General features: G+C 42.8%; 1 protein-coding gene and 1 long non-coding RNA gene across 3 annotated transcripts in view; one reads left to right on the top strand and one right to left on the bottom strand.

Annotated features, from left to right (window-relative positions):
- Positions 1-16786, top strand: part of LOC142666333 (uncharacterized) — a 173976-nt gene that overhangs the window by 77310 nt on the left and 79880 nt on the right. The gene's annotated exons all lie outside the window — the stretch shown is intronic.
- The window catches only part of DNAH9 (dynein axonemal heavy chain 9), a 207294-nt gene continuing 196925 nt past the window's right edge, over positions 6418-16786 (bottom strand). Inside the window, exons 69-70 of one of the 2 annotated variants that reach the window (XM_075846330.1) lie at positions 10709-11098; positions 6418-7917 (exon numbers count right to left, since the gene is read on the bottom strand). In XM_075846330.1, coding sequence (XP_075702445.1) covers positions 7690-7917; positions 10709-11098 — 618 coding nt within the window. In that variant the 3' untranslated portion in view covers positions 6418-7689. The remainder of the gene's footprint in view (positions 7918-10708; positions 11099-16786) is intronic. The other variant, XM_075846331.1, reaches the window with a different exon arrangement.

Below are 16786 nucleotides of genomic sequence, written 5' to 3'. Positions count from 1 at the left end.
AACAGTTAAAGTTTGTGAAAAAATAAATAAAAATAATTCGGCAATTTTTTTCCAATATAAGACATAGTGGGGCTTTTGGGGATAAAAAGAAAGTAAGACACTGTCTTACTTTCGGGGAAACACGGTATATCATTATTTAACCCGCACGGTGAACACCGTAAATTTTTAAAATGTAAACGCCCTAATTGCTCTTTTTTGGTCACTTCATCTCCCACCAAAAATTAACTAAAAAGTGATCAAAACATCGCATGTGCCCCAACAAACTACAGCTTCTCCCTCCAAAAATAAGCCCTCCTACCACTGAAGTGACAGCAAATTCAGCAAACCATAATTTTAATTTGCCAACACCGAAAAATGTGATTTTTCCCCACTTTACGACTTTTACAAGTAAAGACCTAACTTTTGGTGAATTTTTTTTGTTACTTTACCCCCAAAATGTTTATATATTTTTATTATGCGGGGGACACAAGTTTTTTGATCATTAAAAAATTGGAGCCGATATCGGTACTTTAAGTTTATTTTTTTTATAAGAAGTCTTTCCTCCTGGTGCACACTCTGTGTAAAGTAGATAAACCAAAGTTTGAAAAACTATTTAAACCCCAAAAAGACCAGCACTCCCGTATTATAATACCCAAAGCGCCTGCTGGGAGTTTTATCTCTGATCCAGCTGGAAAGCCACATGTTGCAGACCACTGGTATAGAAAGACCAGCATCAAATATCTCAGCAGCTTCTTCATGTGTCTCTGTTTTGGTGGTAAAATATAAATAGTGTGACCTCCTTTTGTACTGGAAAATCTGTCTGAAGACGTCCGGTCAGCGCGCAATTGGCAAAAGCGAAAACAAGTGATAGAAGGAGCACAAAACAATACAAACCCCTGGAATTTTGTCTTCCACCCTCTGTCTTTTTTTTTTTTTGTCTGTTCCTTACGGTCAGGACGGCGAGCTCTGTTGTAGAATCAAGTGTTTGCTTGCATGCTTAATAAATCAACGGCAAGAGGCAAGTTTATGTGGCTTATTCCTCCGGGTATGTGCGCGCGCAAACTCAAACGTCTCAAAATACTGAGCGGTTTTCAAGGGAAAGCAGCTCCTGATTTTCTGAAGTGTTTAAAGCCGTTCAAGGTATTTGGGGCCGTTTTTGGAGCGTTTTTTCTATAGTCACTGAGAAACGTCTGAAGAAGTGACATGCGTTTCCTTTTCGCAGGCGTATTTAAACGTGGCTGTTTTTCAAAATGGCCACGTTAAAAAATGCCCCGTTGGAACAGGACACTGTTTTTCCATTGAAATCAATGGTCAGATGCTTGCTGAAAATTCGGAAGCAGTTTACGGCCTGAAAAACAATCCATGTGAACATATCCTTAGGGTATGTTCACACAAGCTATTTTCAGGCGTAATTCGGGGGGTTTACGCCTGCAAACATCTGCCCATTGCTTTCAATGGGTTTTACGATGTTCTGTTCAGATGAGCTGTAATTCTACGCGTCGCTGTCAAAAGACGGCACACTTTTTCATGGGCGTCATTTTACGCATGTCACTTGGGACGTTTTTGTATGGTTTTTTTAATTGATTCCATTGAAAAACGTCTAACATCCGTAAAATACGCAGCGAAAAACGCAAGTAGTTACAAAAACGTCTGAAAATCGGGAGCGGTTTTCAGGCGAAAACAGCTCCATAATTTCAGACGTGTATTGCTGCTGCGTGTGACAATACCTTAATGCTGCTTCTCCATTGATAAATGTTGTAGGGTAGATGAGGAGAAAGAAAATCCGCTATGTTCACACTGAGTTTTTTTTTGCAGGCGGAATTTCTGCCTCAAAATTCAGTTTGGAAGTTTGAGGCAGATTTTCCTCTCCCTTCACACGGTTTTTGCCCGCAGCCATTGAGCGCCGCGGGAATAAAACGCTGTGAAATACGCTTTCTATGCCTCCCATTGAAGTCAATAGGAGGTCAGAGGCGTAAACGCCCGAAGATGGGGCATGTCGCTCCTTTTTCCCGCGAGTGGGAGGCATTTTCGGGCCGTTTTTGACGCGATTTCCACGTCAAACAACTCTGTGTGAACTTAGCCTTATACTTCAGAAAATCAGGCTTCGGGTTTTACGATGTTCTGTTCAGACGAGGTGTAATTTTATGCGTCGCTGTCAAAAGACGGCGTGTAAAAAGACGCCCACCTCAATGAAGTGCATGTCGCTTCTTGGGATGTTTTTGGAGCAGTTTTTCATTGACTCCATTGAAAAACAGCTCCAATAACGTCCCTAAAATCGCGAGAACTTGCAAAAACGTCTGACATTGAGGAGCTGTTTTCGCCTGAAAACAGCTCCATAATTTCAGACGTATTTTAAGTTTGCGTGTAAACATAGCCTTACAAGACCGATTCGCCGCTGTAACCGCTATTGGGGAAATGCGTGCTGAGAAATTACAGAGAAGATTCAGGGATAGGAATTCTCGGCAGGTCCTGAGAGTACATGGCACCCTATGAGCTATTAACACGGGTGAGCTGGAGTTACCTGTAATATGATAATTATGTATCTTGAATGTAGGGTTGTCACGATACTGATACTTTGTGCAGTTTTGCGCTACATGATACCAAAATGTTACTTTGTTTTTCGTATTGTTGGCAAAGTTCTTCTATTTTCTGGTGTGAGGCATGAGGTGTGATAAATTTTGAACCCCCACGTTGAATTCCCCCCCCCCCTTCTCATTTTCCCCTTGAATGCTGCGGTCAGCTTTGATTCAGGGGTATAGCAGGGGAGATGCGGCACACGGACTGGCAGCACTAATGAGCAGCGGCGCTGGCACTGAAGACAGAGCATGGGGGGTATTTTGCAGTGCGCCCACCATGTTCTGTCTTCAGTGCTGGGAATCATTAGTCCAGTGCTGGTTGGATCACGTCATGCTGACCGTGTGCGCACACATCAGGAGCGGGGCAATGGTTTTATTACCCAGCCGCAGCCCCGTTCCCTTACATTCATGTTCCTAGACTTCGTGGTGTGGCTGCCCAGCTTAATATCGAAATCCGTGAATTCACAATATTGAACGGTTTGAGGGCGCACGGTATTGAAGTCTCGCTGCATCGTACAACCGGGAAGAAATGTATTGATTGTGGCCTCATTGGGACCAATGTGATTAGTATGTAAATTCTTAGTAACTTTGAATTCGATCTCCTTTGCCCATTTTTCTGCTATCTCCACAATGACCAGGCTGATGTTAGGATTATTCAACTAAAGTCAGTTTTACAGTCTATTTGGGAGAATGATTGGTTCGGGTGTTGTGCAGACTTGTGGCCTGAGTCACTCTTCTTTTTAGAGCGGTGAATGGCAAGTCCCGGAGCAGTGGCCTTCTATAAGGCAGAGGTCCCCAACTTTCTGTAGGTTGCGAACTACTTTCAAATACGACAGGTTCACAATCCTTTTCTGATCTGAGACCCACATTGTTAGATTGCACCACTCCTGAGGGCAGCAATAAAACTTAAAGGAGTCTTCCCCATCTGAGATGTTCATGGCATATTGACAGCATGTCCTAGAGGTGGGTGATCCACTTCTTGGAATGGGATTTCCTTTGTTTCTGGAAGGTACGGGAACACCAATTGCACGTCTTCCCCCTCATGTCCTCTCCTCTGGAGCAATAGGGGGGGGTCGGGTGACCTCCATTGTGCCGATATATGGGCATCCCAGTGATGGCACCGTCACCTGTGAGACGTTTCTAGAATATGCCATAAATGTCTCAGCTCTCTGGTAAATAAGTATTCCCATCTGTGTTCTGCCTAGTACAGGGCGAGAGGGGGCGGTGCATGACACTTGGATTTTTACGAGCGCCAATGCGAGAATACCAGTTCTGTCTTACCCCCACAGGCCTGCACTAGACATAAACCATCCGGATCCAGACGCCCTGTGTTTAGGGCTGCAGGTTATCCTCCTCTGGTATCGAGTCACACCTGATATTAAAAGGCCTATTAAATGTACAACCCAGTGATGTAACGTTTGGGCTCTGCGCACAATGTTTAGCATGTATGTGGTGTTTTTTTTTTCCCTAGGATGGAATAGCGTAGTAACTGTTTTTCTATCCTTCGCGATCAGCTGAGAAATGTATACCACGCGTTATTTTTTGTATTGCAGTCTATAGGTGAGGTGTGCCACTGTATGTTAGGGCTTATGCCCTTATGCGTTAGAAACTTCCGATGGAACCCCAGAACAGAAAGCAGACAGGTGAACCCCGCAACAGGAAGTCAAACAAACCACAGTTTACGTTTCAGTCACCATTGATATCAATGGTGACTTAATTCCGTCAGAAAAACAGAAACCAGAAGCAATGTTTCACAGCGCAGTCGGCTCTGCTATTGATTCCGTCATTAAAATGGAATGGTGACGGAAAGGGAAGCTGTGGTTTCAGTTTGACTTTCCATTGCAGGGTTCACCCGAGGCAAATCTCGGGCAGAACCCCGGAACAGAAAGCCAACGCATGTGAACAGGCCCTTCCAAGGCGACTTTTAACGTGTAAGTCGTGTGTCTTTATAATGGTCTGAGTTTAACATACACATCATGAGTCTATGGGTGGTGTAACGGGGGCATTCGTCACAGGGACTATATTGCTATCAGTTTAACGTATGCGTCATGAACAGGATGGTGGTTAAACATAGGCGAAGAGCGTGATCTGCACAGAGGCTATTGACAGTGATTAGATTTATGCTGTAGTACTAAGTTCTCGTAATTGTGACATCCCTGGTGCCATTACTGCTCACAATAGTATCTGCGGCTGCCAATAGCTGGGGGCACAAGCCAGAGAGCCACGGATCACCACATTTCACACAACTGATCAGTGAAATAGAACTTTCTTGACGGCTGCCGTGGGTCACACACATTGGGTGTTTGTCAGTAGTGTGGTAGGATGTCTGCCAGCATTTTTTGCAAACTTAATTCAATTTTATGTACGTGGTAATCATGGCGTGATATATATTTGGTGCGATTAGTGAAGTAATTTTACATTTTTCTTGGAATGTCTGTTAAGAAAACTCATCAATACTTCAATGAATCAGCCCCAATATATCCACCATGCCCTCTGTTTTTGTCACACTTCCCCCTCAGTCGCTAATAGGAAGAGACTAAGAAAACACTAAAAAAAATACTATGAGAGAAATCTGCTCTACTTTGGCTTCTGGATGTGTAAAATGTTAGATGGTTATTTGCAGGTCCGCTCGAAAAACAAAAGCTTTCTACTTCCTATATCTGGTTAGTTTGTCAATCTGTAGAAGTGTCGGTGTAGCGCTGGCCAATGATCGGGAGAAAGTGGTCGTTTTGTACGTCTGACCACTTGTTTTCGATAATTGCCCTGTTTAAATAGTTGCTTTTTGGCAGTACAAGCGCTGCTGATCGCTGCCCTTTTTAAATGGCCACATATCTCCCGGTGGATGGGGGAGGACCAATTGCAGTAAGGATCATTCATCCCCATCCTCGCAATCGTCGTTCTGTTTGAGTGGAGTAAACTGGATAAATGCAGGTGAATATCTGCCCATTTAAAACCATGTGCCCAAAGTCTTATGAAGCCGCATTCCTCTTTACATATTTTGGCCTTGGACAGGCAGAAGTGCCAATCTGGGTGTAAATTAGCCCCCTTTTTACTTTAACCCCTTCTCGACCACCCCACGTAGATTAACGGGCTGCAGAGCTGGTCCTTTTGCCTGCAGGCTGTTAATCTACGTGTGTTCCTAACCGAGCACACGGGCGCTCCCCGCGGCTACTAGCAGCCCGTACTGGGGGAAAACATTGGGTCGGATCACAGTGGTGATCCGAACCTATTAACCCCTTAATTGTGGCAGTCAATAGCAACCGCCCATAGCAACCGCCGCATTGAAGTTGTTGTAGCAACATCGGCACCCCCGCTTCGATTGTGGGGGGCCGATTGTTGCGTGGGGGGCGATTGTTGCGTGGGGGGGGGGGCCCGATTGTTGCGTGGGGGCCGATATGACAACTGGTTGCCTAACAAAGGCTTCTGGTCTGCCATCTATTGAAGGCGATTACGTCCTGCCAGAGGCAGGACCTAATATACCTGTCCGTTTCACACTGACCGGAGGCATAATACCACGCAGGCAGAGACTATAAGTATTGCAGGGTATTATAACAGCGATCCAACAATTGGATCTTCAAGTCCCTAGTGGGACTAAAAATAAAAAGTACAAAAGTAAAATGTCAAAATAATAAAATGTAAAAAACACCCTTTTCCCATTAGAAAAAACCCCGAAAAACTACATAATTGGTATCGCCACGTCCGTAACGGCCTGAACTATAAACATATAATGTAATTTATTGCGCACGGTGACCACCATTAAAAATAGCGATTCCGGTATAGTTTTTTTTTTTTGTCACTTCATCTCCCAAATAATTGCATAAATAGGGATCAAAAAGTTGTGGAACAAACTAATTTTTATCGGTACATGCAAGAAACAAGCCCTCACACAGGTTTCCTGATAGAAAAATCCAAAAGTTGTGGCTCTTAGAATATGGCGACACAAAAACATTTTTTTTTTTCCAAACTGATTTTATCGTGCAAACACTGTAAAACATCAAACTTATATACATATGGTCTTGCTGTAATCTCATCAACCCACAGAATAAATTAAATGTCATTTATAGCACACGGTGAACGCTGTAAAGAAAGAGAAAAAAAAAACATACGTTTTGACGGCCTAATTACACTAAATTTGTGTGCGTGCTATGTAAGATCTTTGGAACTAACGCACATGCACACACCACCCTGTTTCTACATGTTGCATCAGTAGTTGTGAGGGGGGGGGTTAATGTGGCCTAAACTATGTTTCCTATGAGACCATGGTTCCCCCCCCCCCCCCTTCAATTTTCTAAATTGTAACATGCTAAACTATTTTTTTATTCAAATTTGTCAGTCACTCCTAGGCCTCATGCACACGACTGTAAAAACGCCCGGGCCCATAGACTTCTATATTTTTCAACGTAAGAATACAGGGAGGTACTCGTGGCCAATAGAACACGTCCAGCGACTACCAGTCACAGTATAAATCAACGTGTAAAAAAAAAAATAAAAAAAAATAGAAGTTCATACTTACTGAGAATGCCCTGCTTCTTCCTCCAGTCCGGCTTCCCAGGATGATGTTTCAGTCTAAGTGACGGCTGCAGCGGTCACATGGACTGCCACGTCATCCAGGGAAGTCGGGTTGGATGTCGAAAGAGGGACGCGTCACCAAGACAACGGCCGGTAAGTATGAAATTCTTTTACCTCGGAAAGGGCTGTCCCTTCTCTCTATCCTGCACTGATAGAGAGAAGGGGCTGCTGATTAGTTCAGTGCAATTTTGCAGCGAAAACATGCCTGTAAATACGGGTACAATACTGGTGACACCGGACCCGTATTTATGGGCACGGGTCTGTAAATACTGGTGCAAGGACCCGTATTTACGGACAGTAAAAAAAATACGTTCGTGTGCATGGGGCCTAAGAGTGCAAAACATTGTGCATTTACATCATCTGTGTATTCATACTGTGCATTTTTACAAGCCGACCAATTGCAGTAAAAACATGGATCTAATTTCTCTCTAAAATTTTAATTAGTTGTATGCTAAAACCTCACCATGTGAATCCATCCTTAATACTGGTTTTGTTTTTGGGATACAAAGGTGCAATGTGTTGGAGAAGGCACAATGTTGTCTATTTTGAATTGAGAACCAATAACCTAAATCTGTAAGAGTAGAGCGACTCCGGCCAGGACCCATTTTGAGGGATTCTCCTTGGTCTTGAGGTTAAACGTCCACACATAGGTCGGTCCTCTCTGCCGCGTCTTATACACAGGACAGGCGTAGACGTTGCGGGTGTCTTGCTTATCCACAGGGATGGCTTTGATAAAGATGACTGGCATTGGTGGCGTCAAGTCTTTAAGTCTTGCGTCTGTGATGATGCTGGTCTGTGAAGACAAAGTACAACACAAATAGAGCAGTGGCCCTTCAAATGTCTTGTACTGTCATCTGCAATGTGGAATTTGGGCTTGTCGTGGTTTATACATTGATGCCCTATCCTTGGAACTTGCTGTGGAGTATTACCCAGCAATGTGGCTGTGTAGAGAATAATTCTGGCCTAAGCTATAGGTGCAGAGACAGGTGAATGGGCTGAAGAGGAGGAGCTACTTCCGGTCACGTCTTCTGCACATGGAGCAGACGGTCCGGAGGGAGCGGCGGCGACTGGAGCAGGTAAGTGATTTCTATGTATGTTCGTGTTTTACTGTGTGATTACCACTGTATGTTAACCTACTACACTGTGTGTTAGCTCAAAAAATGGCGACACACAGTGTAGGAGGTTAGACCGTTCAAACCCCTCGTTTCTCCCGGCACTAGCCAGGATAAAGGAGGGGGGGGGGGATGCTGAGAGCTCACTACAGCGAGGTATTTTTTCCCAATTTTGCAGCATGAAGCAATGTGGTTGCTTTACCACATGCAATGCTGCAATTTTGGGAATTGCTCCATCTAGTGACCAGTGCTGGGAAATATTATAAATTAGAATCCAATTGAATCCAATTTATAATATTTCCTGACTCGTGAAAAAAATACAAAAAATTAGAACAATGTTTAATCACCTACACACTAATTATGAGCATTTTTATATTTATGCAAACAACTTGGCCAAAAATGCTCCTTTTTAAAAACAAAAAAAACACTTTACTCTTAATCTCCATTGCAGCGCTGATCTGCTGCAATACGAGATGGGGGTTGCAAAAATCTGGTGACAGAGCCTCTAACTTGTTTTTGCATTGCTGCATTACAAAAGCCGTCATTTTAAAAAATTTCCGTCGATGTAGCCGGATGTGGCCTTGATTTTTGCGGCCCAATGTGTCGTTTTCATTAGTACTATTTTGGGGTACATAGGACTTATAGATTAACTTTTATTTTTTATGGGGGGAATGGGAGAAAACAGACAATTTGGACGTTGTTTTTGCCATTTTCTTTGGACGCTGTTCATGAAATGTCTTCATTTTATTGGTCAAGTTCTTACGATCGCTGGGTTTGATAATATTTCCTTCCAGCTGGAGGACTGCCATTCCAACAGGAGAAAGGTAAGCGCGCTAAACCGGGCTAAACTGCCGAGATATTAAGCACATTACATGAACCAAGATGCAACCAACCGGATGGAATTAGCAGTGACCGGATGGGAAGTCAGTCATGGATTTCATTCTACTCATCTGTTATTGGTTCATCTCTCTCCGACTCAGTACAGGTAAGTAGCCATATACATCCAAACCACAGCTCAAAATTACTCGGAGTCAATGTCTCCCCTCCTTTCTCATCCGTGACAAAGTGGATTCATTCCCAGGCTCAAAATACAGGGAGGTAAGAAGTCCGTAACGGCAAATGTAGAGCCACAGATCAATATCCTTGGAGGATTCAATCCCGTTACTCATCCGTGACAGGTTTTTTCAGTTTTAGGTACAAAGATGTATAGTGAAGTTCTGTATAGTGGTTAACTAGCAAAGCGGGGGGTGTGGCACGGAGCTATAAACAACCATGGCAGAAGTGTACAGTGTCATGATGTCACCAACAATGAAACGAGCTCAAACTCCATATACCCAGAAGAAAAACCCCAAAGGCAAAATCCATGGAGGAAACCCCCCCCCTGCCTCACACAGACACGCAGAGCAGAAGACCCTGCTCAGCACTTTATGTAGAAAACTTATGTGACTATACAACACGAGAACATCTACAACACATCCAGCAGTCACATCTCCAGCCCGTCCTATACAGCGCCGCTCATTACAAGGTATATGGACACACAATGACGTCCTTTATTATCAGCAGCTGGAATATTCAAGGCCTCAGCCTTTGGATGTAAAATGAACGATCCAGACTCCAACCAAAGACTAAAAAATATTGATATACAAATCCTCCTGGAAACATGGACTAGGACTAGGATGAGTCCCCGGTGCCCACTGGATACAGGGAAATCTCTGTCCCTGCCCTGGAAAATAAAAACATCAAGCAGGGCCGGTGTTCAGGAGGAATATTAGTCTGGTACAAAGAGGAGCTCCATGAGCAGATCACAGCCGTGAAGCGAGGAGACAGCCACATCTGGATAAGAATAGGCAGCTCCATCCTCACCCCTCAGTCTGACCTCTGCGCACGTACATCGCACCGCCAGAGTCCCCGTACTCCAACCCAGACAGCTTTGAGATTATACAAAGGGAAGCCGCCCATTTCCAGACCCTGGGCAGCGTTCTCATCTACGGAGACCTCAATGCAAGAACGGGGAGAGATAAAGACTACCTGACCAATGATGGAAACATCTTCATCTTTGGAGCAGAGGCCGACTGTCATAACTCCCTACAGAAAGAGAGAAACATCTATGACAGCACCGCCAACAAAAGCGGGAAAAAACTACTGAATCTATGTCGAAGCTTAGGACTCCACATACTGAATGGCCGCACCAAGGGAGACTCTTTAGGAAGGTATACACTAAACTCCCATGTAGGCAGCAGTGTAGTAGACTATGCCATCACGGACATGGATACTGTATCTCGCATGTTGGTCGATGCTTTTGGGGATCACGGCTAAGCTGTTCCGGATGCTGAGAGACTCCAAAAAAAAAAAAAAAAAAAAAGGCAAAGACTTGGGAATGCAACTTTGGATGTGACTGGAGTACATAACCTGATCAGAGCATTACTGGTCAAATGAGCCATAAAACCACATGCAGCAAGAGAAATTATTTACCTGCGTGTCCCAGCGAGCGCCCTCCATGAACAGTCCGTGGACATAGGCCCCTTCTCGTGGCGGGCTGCTAAAGTCCTCCCTGTTCTTCTTTGTCACATCGCACTGCAGGGTCATCTTATCAAGCGGCCACTCGTTCCTCCTGGCCATGGACTGCATGATGGCTGTAAGGAAAGACTGGGGGTTAAAGAAACCGGCCAGCCAGACCGCAGAAGGTAAAGCAAAGTCTCCCGTCCAGGTCTCCAACTCCTTGATACGGCTAAGCAGGTCCACAAACCAGCCGGCTAGACCAGCCATGGATGGGTAGGCACGCTTAGTCCACGAATCGGGCACCATGTCCAGGAAAATGGCATTCTGGAGATTCTCCATGTCGCTGGTCATGGTCAGTTCACCCTGATAGAAAAATCAACAGGAGAATGAGTATTTCCATATAACAGTGGAGACGGTAAGGGCACGTTCTGGCTACGGCGGGATCACATTACATTTAAGATGTAGGTCCCTGTTGTGTATGTATAGTAAGGACTATCACACGGCATCAATATTAGGAGCGGAACCTACAAAAAGAAAACGTGGAAGGCCAGGAGAACACACCGTTTTAGGTTCACATTTTGGAGATAAATCCAGAAGTCGATTCAAAAGGAAGGAAAGGTATAAAGAAAAAAGACAGATCTCACATTTGGTGTCCACTCCTGTGTTTAGCAAAAAAACTGCACCAAAACGGCGTGTGTGAGCCTGGCCTAATTGAAAGATTTCCCCTTCTGTATTTTGGACCCACTCCTACTTGTGCCATATAAATACTGATCCAAAATAAAGAGCAGAATATCAACCTAAAGACGGACCCAAATACAGACCTAATGACGGCCGTGTACAAGACATCAGTCGTGGGTTGTAACATCATCAGTAAAGGAGCAGTTGGTTCCGGGGCAGACACGTGGGCTGGTGTCACGGCTCGGAGCTGCACTTTGAATCTACCAGAAATCACTTCTATACTAGTTCTTTTTTCGGTTTAATCATTTTTTATTGTATTTCAGATGTAAGTAAAAACAAAAATACAAGAACTGTATCATCAATACAACTTGACAAGAACATTACAAAGAAACAATACAGAACAAAAATACAAGAATACAGCAGTACTACAGTTTAAATCTTTTACAGCTTAAATCTTTTATCACAGACTTGCTTTACCATTAAATATGTTTATTTCCAAAGCTAAATTGTGTGTTTTCCTTTTATTCATTGGAACTATACTTTAATACAAGAGGAATTTTCCGACCAGCATTTCCATACTTCAGTGAACTTAGTATATGAAAAATTCCCATATGCAATGATCTTTTCAAATGTATAAGAGGTATTTATTAAAGTTATCAATTCTTCTAGGCTAGGTGAAACTGCGTTTTTCCAATGTCTGGTAATTACCAGTTTAGCCATGGCTAGGATTTTGCAGGTCAGCCCTCTATATTCTGCGGGCACAATATCCATTCGGAGAAACAATAGAGCTAGGTGAGGGAGTTGTGGAATCCTGTTATCCGTCAATGATTCCAACAGATTGAATACTTCTTGCCAATAGTTTGCTATTCTAGGGCAATCCCATAGTATGTGCAAAATTGTACCTTTATTATCACATCCTCTCCAACATTTATCTGGTACATTCGGGAACATTATATGTAACTTGTCAGGAGTGTAATACCACTGTAAGTTAGTCTTAATGGCGGCTTCCACCTGTGAGCTACATTGTAATGAACTATGGATTAATTTGTACGCTTTTTTCCATTCTAATTCGCTAAAGGTTATATCTAGAGATCTTTCCCATATTCTCATGTTACGTGTTTTGCAAAATTCTGTATTCACTCTCATTGTGTTTAGTACCCCTTTAAGCAGTTTAGCAGATTTGTTCATCACAACAAACATTGTAGGGTTACACCTTGGATGTATCTTCCGAATTGTAGCTAGAAAATGTCTAATCTGAAGGTATTTAAAGAAGTCAGATTGAGGGAGACTAAAAGTATTTTTTAAATATTCAAAGGACTCAAGGCCCAGTCTGCCAAACATCTGAGCAACACTAGATAATCCTCCTACCTTCCAATTTATCAAATTTAAGTCTGGGATAGCTAGCTCTAGAATATCAATCGGGATATGCACCTTTGGGAGAGGACAGCAGTCACCCGCGTTTTTATGAATATGAGACCAACAGGCCAAAGCCGCTTTAGTTAGAGGAGAAATATTAGCGGGTATATTCAGATTCCAAAACTCTAGAAATAAAAGCGCTTTTAGATTGGAGGGGTAAACGTATGTCGTCTCTATCTGCACCCAATGAGTCCTGAGGTCTTCCTTCCAGCTTGGGCCCAGAAGAGCTATCAGTGTGGATGCGTAGTAGTTATAGATGTCCGGAATCCCCAGACCTCCTATGCCTCTATCTCTGATTAGAATATGTGAAGATATGCGCGGCTTGTTATATGCCCATATATAATCCAACATGGCTTTCTGAATATCTTTGAAAAAACTCTTTGGAATCTTAATTGGAACCGTCCTGAACAGGTATAACAGTTTAGGTAGTAGTAGCATTTTAAAAGCTGCAATTCTGCCTATCCATGATACTTCTACTTTGTGTAGTCTGGTCATTTCTACTTGTAAATTTTGTAGAAGGGGTTCGTAATTGGCTTGGTATAGGGATTTGTGGGATGGTGTCAATGAGATACCTAGGTATTTAATGCAACGCTCCTGCCAGTCAAACGGGTGCTTCGTTTGGAGGAAATGTATTGTTGAAGTTGGGATGTTCAGTGGAAGAATCTGGGACTTCTGTGTGTTGAGTTTATATAGGGAGACCTGACCAAAGTTACGAATGCATTCCATGACTGTCTCCAAGGAATCTTCCGGGGAGGATAACGACAGGATAACGTCATCCGCGTATAGAGAAATCGTGTGGGTTCTATTTCCTACCCGTATTCCCTGAATATCAGGATGTGTTCTAAGTAGTTGTGCTAGAGGTTCCATTGATAAAATAAAAACCAGGGGGGAAAGAGGACAACCCTGTCTGGTGCCGTTTGATATGTGGAAGCTGTCCGAGAGGATTCCATTAGTGAATACCCTTGCCGAGGGGTTTGAATATAGTGCTCTAATAGCTGCAAGGATTCCTTCTTTAAACCCCATTTTCTCTAATGTGGCAAAGGCATATTTCCAATGGATGCGGTCAAATGCCTTCTCCGCATCAAGAGCTAGCATGACTGCAGGTGTATGGTTTTGTTCAATAACATGTAACAGTCCCAGGACTCTACGAGTGTTATCTGAACCCTGTCTTCCCTTTATGAACCCAACCTGGTCCTCACCTATGAGTGATGGCAATATGGGGGAAAGCCTCAGAGCCAGAATCTTGGCATATATTTTAATATCTACATTCAGTAGAGAAATAGGGCGGAAATTTTGGGGAGTGTCCATGGATTTTCCTGGTTTTGGGATGGTAACGATTAATGCCGTTTGATTTTCTTCAGGAAAAGATCCTGAATCCATAACTGATTGGAAGAATCTACTCATATAAGGAAGTAATATTTCCTTCATTGTTTTGAAGTACATATTAGTAAGGCCATCTGGGCCCGGGGACTTTCCCATTGGCATTGATTGTATTGCTGTTAATATTTCCTCCTCTTTTATTGGGGAGTTTAGGAATTGCATCTGACACTCAGAAAGCTGTGGTAGGTGTATATTACGAAGAAAAGATTGGATATCTTCTTCGGACGGGTGGGGTGAAAAAGGATCATTTTTCAGATTATATAGGGACGAATAGTATTCCTTAAATTGGTTTGCTATATCCTTGGGGTGTGTACGTTTCACTTTTGTCTGAGGGTCTATTAGGAATGGAATCCTGGACTTCTGGTATTGTGTTTTAAGCCTAGATGCTAACAGTTTACCTGCTTTATTGTTCTGTGAGTAGTACCTAGCTTTTGTTTTTTTTAGGTTCTTTTCATATTCAGAGAGTAAATTATACCTAAGTTGCTGTCTTAGGGTAATAAGGCTTTTCGCTTGTTGTGGAGTCGGTTTGGTTTTGTTCAGTGACTCCAATTTGTGAATGTCGGAAGTGATAGAGGAAATGGCTTCCATCCTTTGCTTTTTAACTTTATGGCCTAGTCGTATTAGAGTGCCTCTAATGAATGCTTTGTGGGCATTCCATAGTGTGAAGTTATTAATTTGAGGGGTATCATTGTTATGGAAGTACTCTCTGAGTTCTTTTGTTACTACTTGTTTATGATCTGCATGGGATAATAGAAACGGGTTACATCTCCAAATATATGTTGGAGAACTCGTGTTTTTGTCTGTTAATGTCAAAGTGATTGCTGCATGATCTGACCATTTTATGTCCTCAATATTTGTGCTCTTTGTATTAAAGAGCAATTCTTTTTCTATGACGAATAGATCAATGCGGGAGTAACTATTGTGAACTGAGGAATAATAAGAGTAATCTCTTTCTGTGCTGTGTTGTGCCCTCCATACATCATACAATTCATGTTTCCAAAGTAGGTCTCCCAGCTGTGATTTTGACTGCCTTATTGGGTTCGAAGTATCTAAGGAAGAGTCTATTATAGAATTAAAGTCTCCGCACATAATTATTTTCCCCTGCTTGGATTTGTTTATAAGCCTAAATATTTTATGGAAGAAGCGACTTTGATGTCTATTGGGGGCATATACATTCACCAGGGTGTACTTAACATTATTAATTATGCAGACCAATATAACAAATCTTCCTTGTGTATCAATGTGGTTGTGTATCATTTGGAACGACACCGTGTTCTTCACTGCAATCAATACCCCTCTGGATTTGCTATCAAAGTGTGACTGAAATATATGTGGAAAAGCTTGATGGTGTATTCTAGACGCGTCCTTAGCTAAAAGGTGTGTCTCCTGTATGCAAAACACATCACAAGCTAGCGATTGAGATTCTCTCCACATATGAGCCCTTTTATGGGGGCTATTCAGGCCATTAACATTCATAGAAGCTAACTTTAAAGCCATTTTGTAATATATAAAATATCAGATGACAGTTTTCCCACTTTAAACTTCTCTATTTCTCTACTTATCTCCTCAGTATAGTAAATGTCATTATACAAGCCTGATCGCTGTTTTGTAGGCTTGTCGTACTTGCTGCTGCAACGAAAATAATATAAAAACAGAACATACATATTAGACAAAAGAAACTGTAAAACACCGGGACAGATCTTGCTGTTCCGCTCTTTGGGGGGGAAAAAAAATTCAGTCAGCTTGAAGTCAAATCCCAATGACCGCATTCAGCACCTATGTGGTTAGGCCTCCATATAGGTCAGTCAACGAACTTCTTTCTATCATATCCAACGTGGATAAATATAAAAGGCGTAAAGTGAAGAAGTGACCCTTCAACGTTTCTTTTGTTTGCGATGCGCAGCTTGCCGCCAATCATCTTTCATTCTTGCAGGAGGACGATTAGGAGGTTGATCTTGAAAAGTAACCTGAATGTTCCATGTTTTCAATATGGCCACCCCTTCATGTAGATTACGTATTATGTGGAGGGATCCATTACGATGGATTAACAGTCGAACCGGAAATCCCCATCGGTATAGAATCTGCTTGTCTCGCAGAGCGCTTGTAATTGGAGCCAGTTGTCTTCTGAGCTGCAGTGTAGTTGCTGATAGATCTGCAAAGACGGCTATCTTATTGTATAAGGATGGAATCCTATCTTTATTTTTGAGGGACGCCATCCACTGCTCCTTTATGTGGTAGAAGTGGATGCGTGCTATCACATCCCGCGGAGAGTCATCCGTCAGATTGCCAGGCTTCGGAAGTCTGTGTATCCGGTCTATGATCACATCTCTTGGCGAGCACTTTGGTAACATGGCTTTAATAAAATCTTGAACATACATGCATAGATCCTTAGTGCCAACATCTTCTGGGACCCCTCTCAATTTTATGTTGTTTCTACGGGATCTGTCCTCTAGGTCTGCCATTTTCGCTTTCATCTGCAATACATCATCTTCAAGCTCATAGTGTGCATCAATTAGTTCATTGTGTGAGGTAACAAACTCGCTTAACTTAGTTTCCGTATGATGGACTCTCTGTTCC

The sequence above is a fragment of the Rhinoderma darwinii genome, chromosome 13, assembly GCF_050947455.1.
Source record: "Rhinoderma darwinii isolate aRhiDar2 chromosome 13, aRhiDar2.hap1, whole genome shotgun sequence".
Lineage (NCBI taxonomy): Eukaryota > Metazoa > Chordata > Amphibia > Anura > Rhinodermatidae > Rhinoderma > Rhinoderma darwinii.
The sequence above is the reverse complement of the archived record's forward strand: the minus strand, read 5'-3'. Positions and strand labels throughout refer to the sequence as shown.